Source organism: Pseudophryne corroboree, chromosome 4, assembly GCF_028390025.1.
Source record: "Pseudophryne corroboree isolate aPseCor3 chromosome 4, aPseCor3.hap2, whole genome shotgun sequence".
Classification (NCBI taxonomy): domain Eukaryota; kingdom Metazoa; phylum Chordata; class Amphibia; order Anura; family Myobatrachidae; genus Pseudophryne; species Pseudophryne corroboree.
The window spans coordinates 45,273,758-45,297,912 of NC_086447.1; the positions used below are offsets into that span (position 1 = coordinate 45,273,758).

Here is a 24,155-nt window from a genome sequence, read left to right on the forward strand (position 1 = left end):
CCAACCTGTGCCGACGTGATGGGGTCCTGCACCCCGGACCTATACCTAGTATAAGGGACCCCCAGTGATGGAGACGCCTTGCTGATCGGACTGGGGGCTTAACCCTATATCTGCAGATATACGCAACTAAGATCTCCGTATTATCTGATTATTATGTAGCATTATTTTTCACTCAGTGTGCATCAGGGAACACAAATTGTTTTTCCTTGCACAGAATTACCCCTCCCTTTTAGCACCTGAGTGACATCACAATCTGATTGAGCATCTTACCAATATATGTGTATTGTTTGCAGATTTGCAAGCTTCTTCTAAAGGGCCGACACAAGTCTGACTGACCGACTCTCTCACCCGCAGAGTAGACGCTCCGTCCATTCACCTTGTCAGCGAGTCTGGAATTGTATACATGGAACCGGTGAACAATGGGCCCATCTGTCAGTGCCAGGCCGCCCCTGTACACTGTAAATGTTGCCAGCTAGAACAGGAACTTAGTGCCGACCACAGCAGACGCTGCTATCTGCCGAAATTGCTTTGGTCAATGAAAAAAAGAAAATCACAGCAAATGTTGCCCAAACTGTTGCTTCATTTTACAATTGTTCCTGAATTTAAAATGTGACCACAACAGATTATGTCACAATAACCTTCAATGTCTCCATGGCGACAGAACACACAGTAATGTAAAACCTTACACTAATTACGCACAGTCATCACAGTACATGAGATTGGATTGGACAGAAAAAAAAATCCTATTTCCAAAGCCAATTTTATTTTTTTAAAGGGTCCTCTCAAAAACACAAATTTAATTGGCCACTGTGGTTTGCTGTATGAAACTGAATTATCGTCCTAAATGGGATGTGGTCAGCACCCTGGCACTCTGGATGACGGTGGCTAGGTGACCGACATCAGAATCCCGACACCATTGGAGTCCCGGCGCCGGAACCCTGACAGATGGCATCCTGAAGGTAAGTATTGGGGTGAAGTTTAGGACCCGGGGGGGGGGGGGTTAGGGCTAGGCACTAAAGGGGGAGGGACTTGTAGCCATAGCCGCCCACCCCAACTCTTAGCCCTAGCCACCACCCCCTGTGATTAGCAGTAGCCGCCACCCCCACTTTCTTAGTCCCAGCTGCCACCCCAGGTGGGATAAGGTTAGGGTAGGGTACACGGGAGGGGTAAATGAATTACCCCATCCCCTGTTGGCATTCTAAAAGTCAGGATGCCGTGGTTGGTCATTTGACTGCTGGCATTGGTATATCGTATCACACCTGTGCTAAACGTAAAAATTTTTCATTCAAAAATTCCACCCGTACAGTAAACTATACTGAACTGATGAAAGCAGTGGGAATTTTTTTTTTTTTTTTTTTTCAAAATTGAAAACATATTTTTAGCCCGAAATCTTTGTTTTGTTCCATTTTGTCCGCTTGTCAGGACCATAGAAAGGGTTAACACGTCACGTAGAAATGTTCGCGCGTGTATTCATCCGTATAGTATTGTTTCAACAAGTTTAGTGTTATTCGCTATGAGTATTGATAGATATTTATTGTTGTTAATGTTTTGTTTTGTTTTGTTTTGTTACTGAAAAAAAGGAACTTTTTGAAATGTTTCTGCTGGAATGGATACAACGCTCTATGCTGGAAATCTATTTACAAGGTAAATTCACAGAGCTGCGGGATACGGTCCTTAGGGCGACCTCACTTAGGTCGACAGTCGTTAGGTCGACAACTATTGGTCGACATGCATTAGGTGGACACATGGAAAGGTCAACATGGGATTCTCACAATTTTTAAAAAATTTTTTACTTTTTCATACTTAACGATCCACGTGGAGTACGATTGGGAATAAGAATCTGTGCCGAGCGCAGCGGTAGCGTGGCGAGGCACCTTGCCCAAAGCATGGTGAGTGAAGCGAGCCATGCGAGCAGACACGGTGCATTAATTGGGGTTCCCGGTCACTGTACGGAGAAAATGACACCAAAAAAGACAAAAATAACTCATGTCAACCTTTTTCCAAGTTGACTTGCTGGCCATGTCGACCTTTTCCAGGTATCAACCTAGTGTCTGTCGAGCAATAGTGATCGACCTAATAAGTGTCGACCTAAATAGGGTCGACCCAACACACCCATTCCAGAGCTGCTATAGGAAAATTTCACCCGATTCAACAAAACCTCTTTTCATTTTAAAATTTGAGTTTGTCATAAAAATCTTTTAAAATAAGACGTTTTCATCATCAGATTATACCAAACTAGTACATGGAGCAGTCACCCCCAGCTGCCCCCTCCCTCCCTGCCCGGTACCACCATGTTTTCCTGAGTGATCTGCCCCATTCCATTGAGCTCCTGTGGCTCCCACTGTGCGCCAGCGTCCTCCAGTTACTGGTAGTATCAGCGATGAAGCCGGTTTTTATATCATCATGTTACTAATAGCAGTCACCTCAAGAAGATATCAGCCGCACAGAGCACCAGAGAGTGAGACCAAAGGATATGAATATCCTTACAAAGAAATAAGGATCAAAAAGGGGCAGACTAGATGGGCCAAGTGATTCTTATCTGCCGTCAAATGCTATGTTTCTATGGGGGTCATTCCGACCCGTTTTTCGCTGCGGTGCGAACGGGTGTGGAATGCACATGGGCGGCGGCCGTAGTGCACGACGATGCCCGGCGACAGGGGTCGCCGGGCTACATAGCAGCTACCGACGGAAGCGGTCGCAGAGGCGACCACTAAGAAGATTGACAGGAAGAAGGCGTTCCAGGGCGGTTCCGGACCATTTGGAGCCATTTTCGGGGAGTGGTGAGTAAAACGCAGGCGTGTCCAGGACAACGGAGGGCGGAGGTGTGACGTCAAACCCGAGCCCATCATCGCTGGATCCATCGCACAGGGTAAGTATGTCCAGGGCTGGTCTACTTCTGCTTGATTTTTTTTTAGCTTAGCAGGGCTGCACAAGCGATCGCAGCCCTGCTAAGATACAATACACTCCCCCATAGGCGTGGACTATTGATCACAGCAGCAGCTAAAAGTTGCTGGCCGCGATCAACTCGGATTGACGCCCAATGTTTCAAAGTAACAGGAGCTTACGTCACACGTAAAACATGAAGGAGAGATAGAGGAGAACGAGCGGCCACTTAATAGTACTCTATTTACTTAACTTTTTACTCCTCTAATGGAAGCTACTGCAGCATCTCTGTAACTGAATGCAGGCCATAGTCATTTTCCTGGTTACACAACTAAGATATTTAGGGTGTCATTCGCCTTGTCAGACCTGATCGCACGCTACGTTTTTTGTCGCTCTGCAATCAGGTCAGAACTGCGCATGCGTTTGCACCGCAATGCGCAGGCGCGTCATACGGGTACAAAGCGGATCGTGGCAGAGCAATGGATTTATGCGAAGAATCCATTCGTACATCCGATCGCAAGGAGATTGTCAGGAAGAAGGCGTTTATGGGTGGCAACTGACCGTTTTCTAGGAGTGTTCAGAAAAACGCAGGCGTGTCCAATCATTTGCAGGGCGGGTGTCTGACGTCAATTCTGGGCCAGAACAGGCTGACGTGATTGCAACGGCTGAGTAAGTTCTGAGCAACTCAGAAACTGCACAGAACTTTTTCATACCGCTCGGCTGCACATGCGACCGCACACTTGCAAAGCTACAATACACTCCCCTATAGGCGGCGACTATCTGATCGCAGCACTGCAAAAAATAGCGAGCGATCAACTCGGAATGACTCCCTGTGTTGTGTGACAGGATAATAGTTACACAATTATTAACATGTATTTCTATAGCACCTGCATATGCAGAAGAGCTTCCTTGCGTCTATGCAATTCCTTACAATCATGAATCAGGCCCCTAGTTTATTACAAGTCATCCTCATCAGTGTGTACCTGCACCTGCCATATACTATACTCAGTGGCGTAACTACTGCCCCCGCAACCCTCGCGGTGGCTTGGGGGCGAGGGGCAGCGGGGGCGCCGCCACCGATTTAGAGCAGATTGACATGCGGAGGAGCGTCCGCATGTTAATCTGCTGTCTCCTCTCCCTCCCTGCTGTAAGGAGGGACACGGAGGGCACAGCGCGCCGTGCGCGCCTCTCCCATGTCCATCCTGCATCTTGTGGTCTAATAATGGAAGTGCCGTTCGTGAGCTCTGATTGGCTCACGAACCGCACTTTATTTATTAGACCAGACGGAGATGCAGGAGGGACATGAGAGAGGCGCGCGCTGTGCCCTCCTTGTCCCTCCTTCACAGCAGCGAGGGAGTGCGGGGGGACAGACACTGAGGGGGCATATATGGCACTGGGGGCGGCACTGAGGGGGCATGTATGGCACGGAGGGTGCACGGAGGGGGTATTTATGGCACTGGGGGGGGCACTGAGGGGGTATATATGGCACTGGGGGGGGCACTGTGGGGGCATATATGGCACTGAGGGAGCATATATGGCAATGGGGGGGCACTGTGGGGGCATATATGGCACTGGGGGGTACTGAGGGGGCATATATGGCACTGCATGTGTACCTGGCACATGGGGTGGGGGGGCTATATTTGGCACTGGGGGCATGTGAGTACCTGGCACCGTGGGGGAATATCTGGCACTGGGGACATATGTGGCACTGGAAGCACAGCCCTAGCAACAAGCACTACCCCCGGATAATTTTTTGGCTTGGGGGAGAAAAACTTCTAGTTACGCCACTGACTATACTATACAGTATGTACAAATACACGCCTCCTAACATGTATGTGTACATGCAACTACTAGCTTCAGCACACCCACACAGAACAGTGCCGACGTAAGAATGCTGTTTTCCTCTCCTGCATCAGCCATAAGGTTTCATGTGTACAAGATGCTTGCGGGTCTGTATAGCTGTACATGCTTTCCGTGGCTGTCTGATACGTGCGCGCTGAGAATTCATGCAAGATGCGCTACACAAACTGGCGTGCTGATCAAGCTGCACCCGCCCCTATACAGTATATGTAAAGAACAGTTCCATAAACACACACCTATACACGTTATTATTATTATTATTATTATTATTATTACATTTTATTTCTAAGGCACCACAAGTGTTTCGCAGCGCCGTACAAAGGACATCCAATAGAACAGTACAGGGAGACAAAACTTAGCATTACAGTAAATAAATAACAGAAATAGAGTACAGTACAGGTAACAGAGCACCACAATTCTCATACATAATACAGCTTAGATGTAAGTAGTGAAGGAGTGATCATAGGCCCTCATTCCGAGTTGATCGCTCGCAAGGCGAATGTAGCAGAGTTACACACGCTAAGCCTACGCCTACTGGGAGTGTATCTTAGCTTCTTAAAAGTGCGACCGATGTATTCGCAATATTGCGATCACAAACCTCGTAGCAGTTTTAGAGTAGCTTCAGACTTACTCTGCCTGTGCGATCAGTTCAGTGCTTGTCGTTCCTGGTTGACGTCACAAACACACCCAGCGTTCGCTCAGACACTCCCACCGTTTCTCCAGCCACTCCTGCGTTTTTTCCGGAAACGGTAGCGTTTTCATCCACACGCCCCTAAAACGCCGTGTTTCCGCCCAGTAACACCCATTTCCTGTCAATCACATAACGATCGCCGGAGCGATGAAAAAGCCGTGAGTAAAAATACTTTCTTCATAATAAAGTTACTTGGCGCAGTCGCAGTGCGAACTTTGCGCATGCGTACTAAGCGGATTTTCACTGCGATGCGATGAAAAAGAACGAGCGAACAACTCGGAATGAGGGCCATTGTACTACTAGGGGCTGGTGACCATAGATAGAGATGAGCCTTTACCAGTAGGAGAAAAAGTGGATAAAGATGGTCGTTGAGTAGGGGAGAGCTGTGAGTGAAATGTGTCGAGAAGAGGGCTTTGACAACAAGAGGAAAGAGGGCCCTGCTCTGAGGAGCTAACAATCTAGTGGGAAGGGGCGACAGACAGATGACATGAGGTGCAAGCAAGCGGGAGGTAGCCTGATGGCAGTATGTAAGCAAATTAGAGATGGTCAAGGCATGAGGCAGGGGGATGGAGGAGCGGCCTCAGGACTGGGTTATGCATTGGAAGGGTACGCTTTGATAAATAGGTGGGTTTTCAGTGCCCGTTTGAAGCTTTGCAAGGTCGGGGAGAGTCTAATGGTGCCGGGGAGCGCGTTCCACTGAAGGGGTGCAGCACGGGCAAAATCTTGAACTCGAGCATGGGAAGCAGTGACCGGTCATCGGCCGACCGCAGTGGGCGGGAGGGAGTACATAGGTGTGCGCAGGGGGGTTGCCTGGTGCGCACAGGCACCCCCTAATATCCGGCACCCCGATCTCACATGCCTGATGCAGCGAGCAAGCTGATTACTGTCCCCTCTGCGCTGCACCCTGTCAGGACTGCATTACTGACCGGACGCCTGGGTTAATCAAGGGTGCCACTGCCACCGGCTTTCAAATTCCCAGCTCCACCTCCATGTACAAAAACAGTGTGATGTGATTACGTCATGCTGCTCGCACGTCCATCTGTCACACGCCCACCTCTCTTCTTCTATGCTATGCCAACGCCAGCCACTGATGAGGATCAGCATGCAGCCAGCGTTCCTCTTAGGAAGACCAATTCAATACTGGCATGCGGTCTGCAGCAGCATTGACACGTCACTAATTTTTCCAGCAGCAGCAGTACTAGTCTGCGACTGTCAGTGTCAGTGAGTGCCTGACTTGTAAGTAAGCTGCTGCAGCTTGCAGGGGAAAGAGAGGGGGAGCCAGACCAGGCTGAGGAGGAGCAGTGTAATTGCAGTGAGTGCCATCAGGGGTGTTTGGTGCACACCACAACATCTGACAATGGGGTAAATTTACTGAGATAGGAGTTCTATTTAAGATGGGATGTTGCCCATACCAACCAATCAGATTCCAGGTATTATCTTCTAGAAGGTGCTAGATAAATGAGAAGTAGAATCTGATTGGTTGCTATGGGCAACATCCCATCTTAAATAAAACTCCCACCTTAGTAAATTTACCCCAATGTATCTGCTTTATTAGGATTGGTACAAAGGTGGATATTTTATATGCGTTGATCATCAATAGATGGTGCTAGACACACCCCTCCAACGGTGCACCCCCTAATAAAATGTGCTGCGCACGCCAGTGAGGGAGTATGAAGGGAGAGGAGGTTGGAGATGTAGGGAGCAGTGGAATTATACATATTAAACACTAAGGGGGAGATGTACTAAGCCTTGAAAAGTGATACATTTCACAGTGTTAAAGAACCAGCCAATCAGCTTCCTAACTGCCATGTCACAGGCTGGATTTGAAAAAATGACAGTTAGGAGCTGATTGGCTGGTACTTTGTCTCCGTGCAATGTATCACTTTTCAAGGCTTAGTACATCTCTCCATAAGGCAGGAAAGATTCATATAGAATAAGCCACTGATTCACATTGCGGCTTCTTTCGCGCCTGCAGCCTGATGGCACGATACAGAAGACGCTTCCTCCTCTGATTCACGTTTCAGATGCTGAGAGTGACAGATTCCAGGCTGTGACGACATCAGACGTGAGCTCGTCCTCTTACTCCCTCTATGGGCTGCAGCTGAGTCACATGATTTCATAGTCTCTCTATGCAGGAAATCAGCTATCACTCTGTATTTATTCCCAGCATAACAAGCTCTCCTCGTACAGGAGCCCAGCCAGAGAGACCCCCGGGCAGACAGCACCGCCATGGCGTGGACCTCCTACCAACTTATCCTGGCAGGGATGATGCTCGTCACGGGCTCCATTAATACTCTCTCAGCCAAGTACGTACAAGCTCATATTATTTACAGTGCGAAGCCTGTACTAGATCAGTGTGTATGGCGTATAAACTGCCAGATGTGGTATATATACCCGGTATCGGGATGTTATCACTTTCTACAAAACATTTAGCTCATTATTGACACATGGATTTATCCATATAATGATCTACAAGGCCACGGCAGATGCAGAGAAATACTTTCACTTACAGTAACGCAGGTGAATCATTATCCGGAATATCAGGGAATTTACAGGCCAACAGATAGCAACAGAACATTGTAAAGAGGGTATGGAGGCACAGGCCAGTACCTATGAGCAGGTGTAAACAGTGTAACAAGAGGGATTTGTTGGAGTGTAGCAACTGGTCTCTGTAATCTTCAGTTTATCTATATTAGAAACTGTTACAGTGTTGTGTGCGCGACTTTTAGTGTTTGTTTATGGTTTTTGATTGGATAATAATGTAATTACATTCATTTTGATGAATATATTTCTGATTTGTCATCTCTGCTCTTGTAGAAGTTACTAACACCGAGCTGAAGGGTCCTGTGTAACATTTACAGACACTTACTGTAGCTGATATATATGTCTGACAATAACAATACACATGAATTCTGCAGAATATTATACAGTATTAATAATTGTGTTTACACTAGGCCTGCATAGAACCCCATACATAGTACCGTACAGCCTTGGACTGGCCCACAGGGATACAGTGGAAACCTCCGGTGGGCCCTACTGCCTGGGGCCCCACCTCCTGCTCTAAGGATCAGGTTCCAGACTGTGCACTTGAATTATACATACCTCCCAACTGTCCCGATTTTCGCGGGACAGTCCCGTTTTTTGGGGACTGTCCCGCTGTCCCACCCGCGGGCCGCAGTGTCCCGCGGTGGGGGGGAGCAGTTGGGAGTCTCTGTCACCCGCTGCCCTGCTTAGCAGAGCAGCGGTGAATAGACGCTGTGCGCATGCGCACAGCGTCTATTCAGTGCAGACAGAGGGAGAGGAGGCATGCCAGCGGCTCACAGAGCGCTGGGCATGCCCCCTCAGTGAGGAAAACGGGGGCGTGACTCGCGATCGCGGGTCCTCCCACGAAACCACGCCCCCTTTTCGTAGGCCACGCCCCCTTTTCGAAGAAAGTTGGGAGGTATGCATTATACATAGGTTACCTTATACTGGACTATGGTGTATTTTCTCCAGGTCATTGCTGTTATTAATCTGTTATTAATCTGGTATATTATAATGAATGCAGCAGCTTAATTTACTGTATATATTTATGAAGGGGCCCAGACGTTGCACTTTAGTCAAAACCAACACCCCCTATACATTTCTATTCAGGTCAATGGATGCACGATGTACCCAGCTAAGTAGAAGAGCCTGTTATCTCCTAGAGATGACTCGCTGACTCCTGAATGTAGAATATGTTGTCCATCCCTGTATTATTATATGACCATGTTTGCTGTCAGGAGACTGAAGTGTTTATTACCAGTTACTGCTGTGCAGCACCTGGCATATTACACAGCACTGTACACTGAGTATTTAGTCATTCACATCAGGTCCTGTCCCACTGGAGCTCACAGTCTAAATTCTCTTAAACATACATAAACAACACAAGGATCTGTGTATGACACAAGACAAGTGAGCTACCCCATATGTTGTTTGACAGTGAGGTAAACCCGAGAGAACTTGAAAGAAATCCACAAAAATGTGGAAGAACATACAAACTCTACACAACCTGGTTTTCATGAATGTTAGAGTTAAATATAGGAGGTCATTTCAGTAACTGATCATTTTAAGAAGATAATCTGCCTTTGTAATTAATGCCATTTAGACTCCCTGTGTACGTATGACTGTGCTTCCAGGTCCTATTCAGTATTCAGAATGACTTTTGTGGATGATATTGCTAACATAGGTTTAATTACCAATAATGATGAGTCGGAATATAGGTCTGAGGTTTCCAGGATGGAAACATGGAGTAGCAACAGACATTTCATCTTAAATGTTCAAAAACTAAGGAAATCATTGTGGACTTTAAAAGAACAAACAGTCAGTCTCGAATGGACAGAATATGGAGGTGGTAGAGTATTTTACATTTTGGGGTATCAACATTACAGAGAACCGACAGTATCATGGAGTGCAACACGCCGGTTATTTATAAGGAAAATGTGGGCATTGGGAATGCGCAGGGAAATACTAGTAAACCTCTATTCTTGTTTTCTCCAAAGTGTTTTAATTTACAGAATTGCTGTTTGGCTTGGCAATTGTATGGCAGCACAGTGCAAGTCTCTTAAGAGACAGGCAAAAACAGCAGGGGAAGTGATTGTCACTTTCCCAGTAACATGCAGCCTTGTCTTCTATAACACATCACCCATATCCTGATATACTCTGCACTGATGGGGGAACCTAATTCTCACACTATACAACTGTCAGTCTGTGGCTTCCTGCTGCCTCCATGCCCCTTCTCACATCATGTCACTGCCCTGTCACATGCAGCCCTGTCCTCACTGACACATCACTCATCTCCTGATTTACTCTGTGCTGCTGGGGACCCTGCTCCTCTCACTATATAACTCTCAGTCTGTAGCTTCCTGCTGCCTCCATTCCCCTCCTCACATCATGTCACTGCTCCTGTCACATGCAGCCCTGTCCTCACTGACCTCCTGATATACTCTGTGCTGCTGGGAACCCTGCTCCTCCCACTATATAACTCTCAGTCTGTGTCTTCCTACTTCCTCCATTCCCCTCCTCACATCATGTCACTGCCCCTGTCACATGCAGCCCTGTCCTCACTGACACATCCCTCATATCCTGATATACTCTGTGCTGCTGGGGACCCTGCTCCTCCCACTATATAACTCTCAGTCTGTGGCTTCCTACTTCCTCCATTCCCCTCCTCACATCATGTCACTGCCCCTGTCACATGCAGCCCTGTCCTCACTGACACATCACTCATCTCCTGATATACTCTGTGCTGCTGGGGACCCTGCTCCTTCCACTATATAACTCTCAGTCTGTGGCTTCCTGCTGCCTCCATTCCCCTCCTCACATTATGTCACTGCCCCTGTCACATGCAGCCCTGTCCTCACTGACACATCACTCATCTCCTGATATACTCTGTGCTGCAGGGGACCCTGCTCCTTCCACTATATAACTCTCAGTCTGTGGCTTCCTGCTGCCTCCATTCCCCTCCTCACATTATGTCACTGCCCCTGTCACATGCAGCCCTGTCCTCACTGACACATTACTCATCTCCTGATATACTCTGTGCTGCTGGGGACCCTGCTCCTCCCACTATATAACTCTCAGTCTGTGGCTTCCTGCTTCCTCTATTCCCCTCCTCACATCATGTCACTGCCACTGTTACATGCAGCCCTGTCCTCACTGACACATCACTCATCTCCTGATATACTCTGTGCTGCTAGGGACCCTGCTCCTTCCACTATATAACTCTCAGTCTGTGGCTTCCTGCTGCCTCCATTCCCCTCCTCACATCATGTCACTGCCCTGTCACATGCAGCCCTATCCTCACTGACACATCACTCATCTCCTGATTTACTCTGTGCTGCTGGGGACATGGCTCCTCCCACTATATTACTCTCAGTCTGTGGCTTACTGCTGCCTCCATGCCCCTCCTCACATCATGCCACTGCCCTTGTCACATGCAGCCCTGTACTCACTGACACATCACTCATCTCCTGATATACTCTGTGCTGCTGGGGACCCTGCTCCTCCCACTATATAACTCTCAGTCTGTGTCTTCCTGCTTCCTCCATTCTCCTCCTCACATCATGTCACTGCCCCTGTCACATGCAGTCCTGTCCTCACTGACACATCACTCATCTCCTGATTTACTCTGTGCTGCTGGGGACCCTGTCCCTCCCACTATATAACTCTCAGTCTGTGGATTCCTGCTGCCTTCATTCCCCTCCTCACATCATGTCACTGCCCCTGTCACATGCAGCCCTGTCCTCACTGACACATCACTCATCTCCTGATATACTCTGTGCTGCTGGGGACCCTGCTCCTCCCACTATATAACTCAGTCTGTGGCTTCCTGCTGCCTTCATTCCCCTCCTCACATCATGTCACTGCCCCTGTCACATGCAGCCCTGCCCTTACTACACATCACTCATCTCCTGATATACTCTGTGCTGCTGGGGACCCTGTTACTCCCACTATATAACTCTCAGTCTGTGGATTCCTGCTGCCTCCATTCTCCTCCTCCCATCATGTCACTGCCCCTGTCACATGCAGCCCTGTCCTCACTGACACATCACTCATCTCCTGATATACTCTGTGCTGCTGGGGACCCTGCTCCTCCCACTATATAACGCTCAGTCTGTGGCTTCCTGCTGCTTCCATTCCCCTCCTCACATCATGTCACTGCCCCTGTCACATGCAGCCCTGTACTCACTGACACATCACTCATCTCCTGATATACTCTGTGCTGCTGGGGACCCTGCTCCTCCCACTATATAACTCTCAGTCTGTGGCTTCCTGCTGCCTCCATTCCTCTCCTATCATCATGTCACTGCCCCTGTCACATGCAGCCCTGTCCTCACTGACACATCACTCATCTCCTGATATACTCTGTGCTGCTGGGGACCCTGCTCCTCCCACTATATAACTCTCAGTCTGTGGCTTCCTGCTGCCTCCATTCCCCACCTCACATCATGTCACTGCCCCTGTCACATGCAGCCCTGTCCTCACTGACACATTCCCCATCTCCTGATATACTCTGTGCTGCTGGGGACCCTGCTCCTCCCACTATATAACTCTCAGTCTGTGGCTTCCTGCTGCCTCCATTCTCCTCCTCACATCATGTCACTGCCCCTGTCACATGCAGCCCTGTCCTCACTGACACATCACTCATCTCCTGATATACTCTGTGCTGCTGGGGACCCTGCTCCTCCCACTATATATCTCTCAGTCTGTGGCTTCCTGCTGCCTCCATTCCCCTCCTCACATCATGTCACTGCTCCTGTCACATGCAGCCCTGTCCTCACTGACCTCCTGATATACTCTGTGCTGCTGGGAACCCTGCTCCTCCCACTATATAACTCTCAGTCTGTGGCTTCCTGCTGCCTCCATTCCCCTCCTCACATCATGTCACTGCCCCTGTCACATGCAGCCCTGTCCTCACTGACACATCACTCATCTCCTGATGTACTCTGTGCTGCTGGAGAGCCTGCTCCTCCCACTATATAACTCTCAGTCTGTGACTTCCTGCTGCCTCCATTCCCCTCCTCACATCATGTCACTGTCCCTGTCACATGCAGCCCTGTCCTCACTGACACATCACTCATCTCCTGATATACTCTGTGCTGCTGGGACCCTGCTCCTCCCACTGTATAACTCTAGTCTGTGGCTTCCTGCTGCCTCCATTCCTCTCCTATCATCATGTCACTGCCCCTGTCACATGCAGCCCTGTCCTCACTGACACATCACTCATCTCCTGATATACTCTGTGCTGCTGGGGACCCTGCTCCTCCCACTATATAACTCTCAGTGTGTGGCTTCCTGCTGCCTCCATTCCCCTCCTCACATCATGTCACTGCCCCTGTCACATGCAGCCCTGTATTCACTGACACATCACATATTGCAGTGTGACAATATAATTTAACAACAGAGTAATTATATTTCAAAATATTTGAGAACTCAAATGACCCCTTGTATTTCTGTAAGAGTGTAAATGTAAACTGAAGCCCGGGCTGAGGATGTCCTGAAGGAGTTAATTCAATGTATGATATGGTTATCAGTTAAATTCAAGGCAAACAATGGTTAGATGCCTATAATCCTGCTAATTACTGTAGCTGTATATTGTAGATGCTAGGAGTTTATCTGGGCTCATAGAAAGTTATCATCTGAAATACATTCCTCAATGCTGGCAGATAACTTAAGCGATGAGGATGAGGTGTTTTATTGCCTCGTGGAGACGTAATAACCATCCAGTACTTTCAGTGATAATAACCTGTATAACTCCTGTAGTTCTCAGTCTCTAACACTTAGTGCGGGATGTATTAACATACACTGCCACCCCTCGCTGACCATCGCAATGCAGTGACGGAGTCCCCCCCCGAGACCAGGGCCGTCTTAACAGCAGTGTGGGCCCCTGGGCACAGCAATGCACTGGGCTCCCTACCCATCCTCCAGCGGTAGGGGTAGGGGGTGCTATCAGCGCAGCTTTGATGTCCCACGGGCAGTAGGGGGTAGTCTATCTTCTGCTCAGCATGTAACAGTAATTTCTGCTATTTACTCCTTTACTGCACAGATGGGGCTAAACTGTAGAAGGGGACATTGGGCTGAATGAAGAAGCCGTGGTACATGACTTCCAGGGTGGTAGGGGGTGTTTAATACGTAGGGGAGGGGTGGATAGTGGAGTTGGCTTAATATTTATCATATTGCGGTGGGAGGGAAGCTTGCTGGACTGCAGATATCTCAAGTTCCTGAAAATATATTTCTTAGCTTTGAATGGCATAACAAACTAGAGAGTCCCACCTTTCAGAGGGTTCTGGGGACTTGGGGATCAGAGTTCAGGAGCCAGAGCAATTCACCAACAAAAATCTAAAACAGCATATTAGGCGTGTGGAGCTGGAGCAAAGGCCAGCTGCTGGAAGGCTGATATCTCTGGTTCTGGGCATAGTAGAGACAAGCTGCCAGTGGGTGGTCTTCTGTATGCCGGCGGTCGGGCTCCCGGCGCTCAGTATGCCGGCGCCGGGAGCCCGACTGCCGGCATACCGACACTTATTTTACCCTCGTGGGGGTCCACGACCCCCATAGAGGGAGAATAAATTAGTGTGGCAAGCGCAGCGAGCCCGCAAGGGGCTCATTTGCGCTCGCCACACTGTCGGTAAGCCGGCGGTCGGGCTCCCGGCGCCGGTATGCTGGTCGCCGGGAGCCCGACCGCCGGCCAGCCGTAGTGAACCCCTGCCAGTGTCCACTGAAAGCAGAGGTCACAGCTTTTGGCGTATAACCTCAGAAATACTCTAAGTCAGAAAAAACCCAAGATATCAGGCTGGGAAGAGCAATTATAAGGCTTGGTTGGGGACCACTGCTTTCAAGTCAGATATCTCCGGTTCCCGATAGCCGATTTTCAAAAAGCTGGTACCTCTGGAAAGAGGGGAGCCTCAGCTATCAGCCTAGGGCCCTTATACTCCTGGGCCCCTTGGGCAAGAGCCCATTGAGCCCATACGAAAAGACGGCCCTGCACGATACCTGTGGTGTGCGCCGTGCGGGGAGTCTCCGTCACCTACATGGGCTCTCAGCAGCAGCAGGCTGTTTGGGGCGCCTCCTCCCCGCTGCAGCCGGAAAGACCTCCAGCTGCGTTGCTAGGGGGAGGAGGAGATTACCTAACGGGTCCAGGCTTCGGGGGGGGGGGGGGGGGGGGCGGCGTCTGCGGCAGGGGACGGTGAAGGCGGCGGGTTGAGGCGGATAGAGATAAGAAGGCCATGAGCTTCCCTCCGCGGCGAAAACCCGGCAGCCGGGTCTTAGTACATATGAAAGTGCGCTAAAAAAAAAACCTGAAAATGGGGGTTTTACCGCATTTTCCCTTTAGTACTTCCCGCCCTTAAAGAGGGCAGATTAAGGTGATATGACGCGGATGGCTGTAAGAATATATAGATGAGTTTCCTCCTGTCCAAGTGCTCTCTGATCAAGAACTGTCAGCGGTGCTAATGCGATGCCAGGTTTGTCATATAGGCCCTCATTCCGAGTTGTTCGCTCGTTAGCTGCTTTTAGCAGCTTTGCAACGCTAGGCTGCCGCCTACTGGGAGTGAATCTTAGCTTAGCAGAATAGCGAACGAAAGATTAGCAGAATTGCGAATAGAAATTTCTTAGCAGTTTCTGAGTAGCTCCAGACTTACTCACAGATTGCGATCAGCTCAGGCTGTTTCGTTCCTGGTTTGACGTCACACACGCGCCCAGCGTTCGCCCAGCCACTCCCCCGTTTCTCCGGACACTCCCGCGTTTTTCCCTGACGCCTGCGTTTTTCCGCACACTCCCAGAAAACGGCCCGTTTCCACCCAGAAACACCCACTTCCTGTCAATCACACTACGATCAATTCACCGAGGAAAATTCTTCGTTCGGACGTGAGTAAATCTACTAAGTTTTGTGGTAAAATACTTAGCGCATGCGCACTGCGTACCATGCGCATTCTTGCCTTAATCGCTCCGTAGCGAAAATCGTCAACGAGCGAACAGCTCGGAATGACCCCCATAGAAAGAATATCCAATAGTATTAACCAAATGGTTTAGGGATGTAGAAACGGGTGACTTTCCCTGACAGGTAGCAGTCTTGTATAATGACTAGTTTTCCAGGTGAATTGTGGAATCAGCTGTACATTATATCATCCCTAATGTGCTATACTTCTTCACAGAACACTCTCTCCAGCATGCATATAAGCTGCGTATGGCTCATTGTGCTACAGGTAGCCTTAATGTATCTCAGTTAGTGAGGGGGGTTCATTTTAACTTAGGATCCTGTCACTAGGAACTGCTGCATATGCGAATTTACAGTCTGCATAGACTGAGGGATGTCTAATGTAGCCCATACACTTGTGCGATGGGCAGTAGCGGCTCTTGCCACGGGCAAGCAGGATTTTTGCCCGGGCGCCGCTACCCCGAGGACGCCGCCATCACCGTGGCAGGAGCCACTACTCCTGACCCCCTCTCCCCGGCTGCAGCAGGCACCGTGGGCTGTGTGGGCGCCTCCTGCAGCCGGCGTCGCTGACTGACGCTAGAGGTCATAATTGACCCCTACTGTCAGTGCGGCGCTTCTGTGGGAGAGACGTCATGACATCTCTCCCATAGAGAGGAGCCTGCAGCGGCCAGAGACAGCAGCGGCAGCGGTCCGGAAGCAGGAGCGGGGCTGGTAAGTATTGTTTTTTGGTTTGTTTTTCTTGTTTGCAAGCAGCGCTACTACAAGGGGCAAAACTACAGGGGGCACATACTGGGGGCACTACTACAGGGGGCACTGCTACAGGGGGAATAGCTACTGGGGGCAGATCAACTGGGGGCACTACTACAGGGGGCACAGCTACTGGGGGTACAGCTGCTGGGGGCAAAACTACTGGGGGCACAACTACAGCGGGGCACAAGTACAGGGGGATAACGGTGGCCACGCCCATTCCCTATGAAGAAGCCACACACCTATTTTTGACCGTGCACCTTCGACGAGCACTGTCAAAGTCAGAAAAATGTCTCAATGCACGTTGCCATATTTGCACCGCACACTGGTCCGCGCTGCGCGTGCGTACGCTCTCCCGTGGAGGCGCATACCCGCAATAGCGTGCACTCGCAGGCGCGGTATGCGTATTTACGGTAGAGTTTATGTAGTCGTAGCGTGCGACTCATTCGTTACATATTTTCACAATTAATGTAGTTTATAGATCATGGTCCCTTTGATAGATTCTGAAAGTTTGGTTAAAATACAATGTCCCAGAGCTGAGGAATCCCTCTTTATATCGTACGAAGGGTCTAACAGGAATCATACAGCAGTGTTTGGTACCCATCGGAAGAGTATTTAATTAGCAATATTCCGGTGTTGGTTTGGAGCGTATTAATCGCTCGTGCGAATAGTTATGGACATAAGAAGTTTATGTCCATTTCTATTATTTACACATACTCAGGTATGCGGCGGGAAACCCAGTTTCCCACCCACCCGAGCTGTTGGAAATCGTCACAGCCCACCTGTATGAATCACCCTATGACCTTTTGTTATGATGCAGGGCCGAATTCCTTCGGCCAATGGACAATGGGATTGTAGGACCAGGAGATTGCATTGTGTGTGGGGCATAAATAGGCAGGCCGACCACATCCAGCTCTCACTCTCTCATCAACGGTTATCTGCTGATAGCCGGGAGCTGGATATCGAGGCGCAGGCGATCATACCCTTTGTGCGTAAGTTTCTCTCCGTAATCATTGTCTTTCTGTGAGCCAATTTCTCTCATCTCTCCCCGTCTCTCTCTCTGTTCTGTTCTCTCATATCTCCCCTAGACTAGGCTAGTATTGTATTGTATTAGATAGTATTGTATTGTATTGCATTTAGGTCAGTGTAGTATTGTCTTTTTGTATTTATTGTTTAGTTCTGTGGTTAGGAAGTCTTTGTTATATTGTAGTGTATCATTTGTACTGTTATCCCCTTTTTACAAGTATATTAGATATAATACAGTTAATAGGCTTTGGAACCTAAACCAGTATCTGTGTATTCTCTATAGTGTTAAGTGTTCACTTGAGCGTCGGTGACGCTCAAGCAGCTTTGTAGTTAGTCAGGTTACACAAGGTTGCACTTACACCCTGTATTCACATTAAGTTATTCTGTGTATTTCATTGGTATAAGGTTTAAACATTAAGGTATAGCGTTGTGAGCGTCTGCGCCGCTGGTGATCTCCTCGTGGTCTCGAGCGTCCGCTACGCCATAGCGAATCATTACTCTAGTCATAGCCAATAACGTGTCCTGTGATCACTGGGCCGTGAGCGAACGTGACGCTTGAGCGTCTCGCCTACGGCTGAGCGATCGCTACGCCAATAGCGTACCATTACGGTACTTCTTAAGCAAACAGCGTACAGTGTTCTTAGCTTCATAAAGGGTTGTTATACGACAAAGGAATTTAGAATTGTCAATTGGGGACTCGTCCTATCCTTCTCATATCTGCACTAGGTAGATCAGCAGACATTATCCCTCCAGCAAAGGGTGGGAGGTTGTCTCACAGTGCTGACGGGATAAGCGTCTGCTTCGCTTAGATAAAGAGTGCTGAAGGAATCCGGGAACCGGAAGTAAGAACAAAACGCTTGTGTCTTTTAAAACTGTTTATTTCTCTTCTGTCTTGCGTATACACGCACGCATACATATATCTGCATTTTCTGTTTCATTTTCGTATATCACTATTCCTGTTTGCCAAATTTTATAGTTGATAGAAAGTGCTAAAAAGAGATTTGCTGTTATTTCATAGTAGAGGTGATAGTTAAAGTATAGAACAAACACACGGTTTGTCTGAGATACAAGGCAGTCAGTGTGGATTGCGGTAGATGATCAGGGATCATTTACATTGATAAAAATAGAAATTGTGTTACGGTAGATCTTTGTTTTGCGTACACGTGTCGCTAACAAAGACTAGCGTACGCAATCCAAAGGCAGACGCACGCAGCGTTCATTACGCAACGTAGCGTCCGGTTACGCCCACGTAGCTCAAGCTGTGATAAAGTGAAGTAACGCAAAGGCGATAAGTAACGCAAAGGCGATAAGTAACGCACAGCGGTAGATAACGCGACGCGGTAAATAACGCAAATCTATTTTTGGAAAAATCTGAAATTTAGTTTAACAGATCCTGCTCCTAATTGGTAACACTTTTGGCCTAAAGACAATTTCTGCGCAGAAATAGATATAGAAACAAAAGTGTACATGTGTTGAGTGAGTGTGTTTTGTATACAAAAGTTTATATGACTGTAAGGTGGAACCAAAAGGAAAGCCGGGTACTCGTCAAGGGACACACGTGTAAGTGACATATACGGTGGCTAGGGAGGCATCCCTGGTTAAATAATATTTGAGCATTAGAGTATAGCGGACCATAAGGTAACAAGACCAGGAGGTCATAAGGTAACAGACCAGGAGGTCATAAGGTAACAGACCAGGAGGTCGTAAGGTAAAAGGTCCGCTATAAAAGTCCAGTGGCACAACGCCTGGGGTGTTGGTGCAGAACCCATATAGGCCATAAGCTCTTGCTGAAGGAATCGCGGCCGGAAACATCGATTCCATTGATCTTTCAGTACATGACAAGTAGTGCTCGTGTACTGAACGATTGGACCACACGTAATTGTGTGCAGTAGTTAGTAATCTGACCTAATACCATTAGAGTAAAGTGGTCACAAACGCTATCTGTACATTCTGACGTGATTTGTGTAATTTTTTATTTTTGGAAGGGAAGTTCGCTGGTCACTCAGGAACTATCTAACAACCCCACCTTTACTGGAAAGAGTAAGTGTCCTGCGGGTAACCCTCATATGTTCCAGTAAACTGAAGGTTCCATAGGGGCCCTGTATCGAGTACGCCAGCACCATATCGGTGTGATCAGGTCGTATTGGTCGAGGTGGGCGAGTGAGTGGGGTACTCGGTAAACCGCCACCGCCGGCCTACTGTGGAGTAATTTGGTTGTCTGTAAAGGCTTGCTGAAAACCTTGATACAGAGATCCAAGGAGGACTAAGCAACACCTGCAGACTATGGGGGCCAGTTGCTCAGGTAGGGGGCGATCAACCCTGGTTCAGGTTGATTCTGTGAACCGACCAGTTGGGTCGGCACGATATGTAATGTGTGAAAAATATGGAATTCACACCGAATCTTTATGTGATGAATGGGAGAGAATGACTGTACAAGACAGGGACAAATTCCCAAGAATAGGTAGCTTCAGTCCAGAAGTGTTACAAAATTTAAGGAGGAGGATATGTCTCGTAAAATCAACAAAGAGACGAATTCAACATCATGATTGTTTACAGTTATGGCACCAGGAAGGTGAGATACAGAGAGGTTTGGCTCTGGCGGCAGGATCTGGGGCAGTCAGGAAGTTGATTGCCACAGCTCCTCCTCCACCATACATTGCAGGAGAGAGGTTGATTGCGGAGAGAAACGCACTGGGTTGTAAAACACAAACTCTTAGTAACACTGTAAATGTTAATGATGTTAACCAAATAACTCATGCAAGTATTAACCCGTGCAAGATGTACCCTGTTTTGAACCTTCCTCAGGAGTGTGATCAAGAAGACGATTCAGCAACAATTTCAGCTCTCTCTCTTGCAGCCACCATAGCAGAAACCACAGTAGGCACAGCGACACCCACGAGATTAGTGAAAGCCCCTAGCGGAGGGATAGGTGAGGTCGTGTCAACGGGTAAGTACGGCACCATGCACTACACTGAAACAATTGTACCACAACAAGCTGTAGAATCTACACAGGAAGAGGCTGTTAGAATTGCTCCTGTAAGGGTAATAGCAGTTCCCAATGGAAAAACAGATGTGTCTGGAGCCACTCCCATAAGGAACATTGCCATGTACACTCCATTTTCCAGAATGGAATTAAGAACAATAGTGTCCGAATTTCCTGACCCCAGAAAGGATTTAGTTGCTAGCCAAAAATACATCAGGGATCTAGGTAACACTGTAGAACCCAACAACAAGGATTGGCAGATACTGCTAAGAGCTTGTTTACCTTCCAATGTTGATGCAACTCAGTTTTTAGCTGATTGTGCATTGGATAAAGATGTACCGCTTACAGACGTGTACAACAAGGATAATGTAAAAAGGATAAATTTACAGCTAAAGGAGTATTTCCCAGCCGTTGTTAAATGGAATAAAATATTTTCCATTAAGCAAAAGGAGTCCGAAACGGCAACAGAATATTTTCACCGGGCACTATTAGAAATGGCAAAGTACACTGGTATAGAAGACATTAAGACCAACCCAAACCATCGAGAAGTAGCAGTATCTGTACTGATGGATGGTTTGAAAGAAACCTTAAAAGCTAGGGTACAGACCACGCAGCCATGTTGGCGAGGTCTGTCAGTGTCCACATTGAGAGAGGCTGCTATTGATCACGACAGAAACATCACTAGGCACAGGGAATCGCAAAGTGATAAGTTGATGTCCGTAAGTATACAGGCGCTGACCACAAGGCAGCCTGCGTATGTACCACCGAATCCTGTGGGTAAGGCAAGTGTAATAACATGTTTTTCTTGTAACAGACCGGGACACTTTGCACGAGAATGTAGAACAAAGAATGTACAAAGATCTTTTCAACCCCCTAGACAACAACACAACACACGACATTGGGAGCAGGGTCCACAGAGGCGGAGTTTTGAGCCACATACAGGGGAAACAAAAAGATATCCCCCGAACAGAGATTGGCATGCCTCTGGTAGTTCCCAGCTAACTCCCTCACAAGTAGTTGCTGCCAGCGGGATTCAGGGAGGTCAGCATACCCAATAGGGGTGTGGCCATACCTGTAATCTGCACCCAGTTAAGTTGATTGCTAGTCTTGGAAGCGAACCAGAAATTGCAATCAATGTGGCTGGTAAAACTTTAAACTTTCTTGTAGACACAGGGGCGGCCAAGTCAGTGATAAATTCGACAGTGGGCATGAGAACCACTGGTAGGACAATTCCAGCCATGGGAGTAACAGGAGTAGTCCAGCACTACCCTGTTAGCAAACCAGCCGAGATTACAATAGGGCCTTTGCATACCAAGCATTCCTTTTTGCTGGCTGCATCTGCACCAACTAATCTCCTGGGAAGAGACTTACTATGTAAAATGGGTTGCGTCATTTATTGTACTCCTGAAGGTGTATTCTTGGACATCCCTGAGAATCACGCTCAGGAAGTACGAGACATGTTAGACTCCCCATCAAAATTAATGTCACATTCCATTATGACAAATAGGAATCCATCCCAAGTAGAAGAGATGACATCTCAGATACCAGAGTCGCTTTGGACAAAAGATGGACAGGACACTGGATTAATGGCAAACGTAGCTCCAGTAGTTGTGCAAGTAAAAGATGGTAGGATAGCTCCAAAAATCCCACAGTATCCTCTGAAGCCAGAGGTGGAGCTAGGAGTTTTTCCCGTAATAGAGCGCTTGCTACAACAGGGCATTCTAGTAAGAACGTCCAGCACCGCAAATAGTCCCATCTTCCCTGTTAAAAAGAGTGGGGGGAGGGGTTACAGGCTAGTGCAGGATCTAAGGGGGATTAACAAAATAGTTGAGAGTCAGTTCCCCGTAGTGCCTAATCCAGCTGTCATCCTAATGCAAATTCCTCCCACTGCCAAATTTTTCACTGTTATTGACCTCTGCTCCGCTTTCTTTTCGGTACCTCTGCACCCTGACAGCCAATATTTGTTTGCATTCACATACAGAGGAGTCCAATACACGTGGACTCGGTTACCCCAAGGTTTCATAGATAGTCCAAGTATATTTTCTCAGGCTTTGCATGATTGTTTACAGTCTTTCCAACCAGACAGTGGATCAGTATTGATACAGTATGTGGACGATTTATTACTGTGTTCAGATTCACTGGAAGCATCTCTGAAGGATACGAAACAGCTCCTGTTTCATCTTTCAGACACAGGTCACAAGGTTTCCAAAGACAAGTTGCAATTATGCCAAGCTAAGGTAAAATATTTGGGACACTGTCTAACACAAGGACTGAGACACCTGACCGCTGATAGAATCCAAGCCATTAGAGACATGACACTGCCACAAACCCAGCAACAGATCAGGACGTTTTTAGGAATGTGTGGGTATTGCCGTAATTGGATCCCAGGGTTTTCCATATTGGCGCTACCTTTGCAGGAAATGGTCTCTTCAAACAAACCTGATCGGATTTCGCATACAGACGAATCTGAAACAGCATTTGAGAGACTCAAACAGTGCCTAACGCAGGCACCAGCACTAGGTATGCCAGACTATGGGAAACCCTTTGAACTATACGGAACAGAAAGTGCTGGGTGCGCAGCAGGTGTACTAACACAAAAACACGGTGACGCCAGCAGGCCAGTCGCATACTACAGCGCTCAGCTAGACACGGTAGCGCGATCCCTCCCCACATGCTTGCGTAGCGTTGCGGCGATAGCATTGCTAGTGACGAAAAGCGAAGATGTCGTGCTAGGCCACAACCTCACAATCCATACACCGCATGCGGTATCTGCCTTATTGAATTCTGCCCAAACCAGACACGTCTCATCAGCAAGGTTTACAAGATGGGAATTGGCATTAATGGCCCCCGTAAACATCACCATAAGGAGATGCAGCGCATTAAATCCTGCAACATTTCTCCCAGGTGTGCCTGGTCAGACACAAAGGGTGGAAGGTGAGAGTGATGGGGAAGGAGGATTTAATGCAAAGGAAGATACACATGATTGTATGGAATATTTGACCCAAAATTTTACCGCAAGGCCTGACATCAGTGACAATCCACTGGAAGATGCAGAACTCACGTTCTACACGGACGGTAGTTGTCACAGACAGTCAGACTCGGGAGACTTGTGTACTGGATACGCAGTCGTAGATGACCAAGACACCATAGAAGCGGAACCGCTAGGCCCACCTCACTCAGCCCAGGTTGCTGAACTGGTCGCCCTAACCAGAGCATGTGAATTGGCTAAGGGTAAGTCAGCCAATATCTACACCGATTCCAGATACGCGTTCGGGGTAGTCCATGATTTCGGAGCGCTATGGCGGCTCAGAAATTTCATGACGGCAGCTGGTACACCGATAGCGCATGCAGCTCACATAAAAAGGCTTCTAACAGCGATACAGGAACCCGACAGAGTGGCTGTTATCAAATGTAAAGCACATACATATAGCCAAGACCCAGTATCCCTTGGTAACAGCCGAGCAGACGAAGCCGCAAAGCTTGCAGCTGCTACCCCCACACGGACAAACACC

General features: G+C 48.2%; 1 protein-coding gene across 2 annotated transcripts in view; it reads left to right on the top strand.

The window, feature by feature from the left end:
• Positions 1-7,524: 7,524 nt before the first annotated feature.
• Positions 7,525-24,155, top strand: part of SLC35F6 (solute carrier family 35 member F6) — a 64,199-nt gene continuing 47,568 nt past the window's right edge. Inside the window, exon 1 of one of the 2 annotated variants that reach the window (XM_063915016.1) lies at positions 7,525-7,740. In XM_063915016.1, the coding sequence (XP_063771086.1) occupies positions 7,664-7,740 (77 nt within the window). In that variant the 5' untranslated portion in view covers positions 7,525-7,663. The remainder of the gene's footprint in view (positions 7,741-24,155) is intronic. The other variant, XM_063915017.1, reaches the window with a different exon arrangement.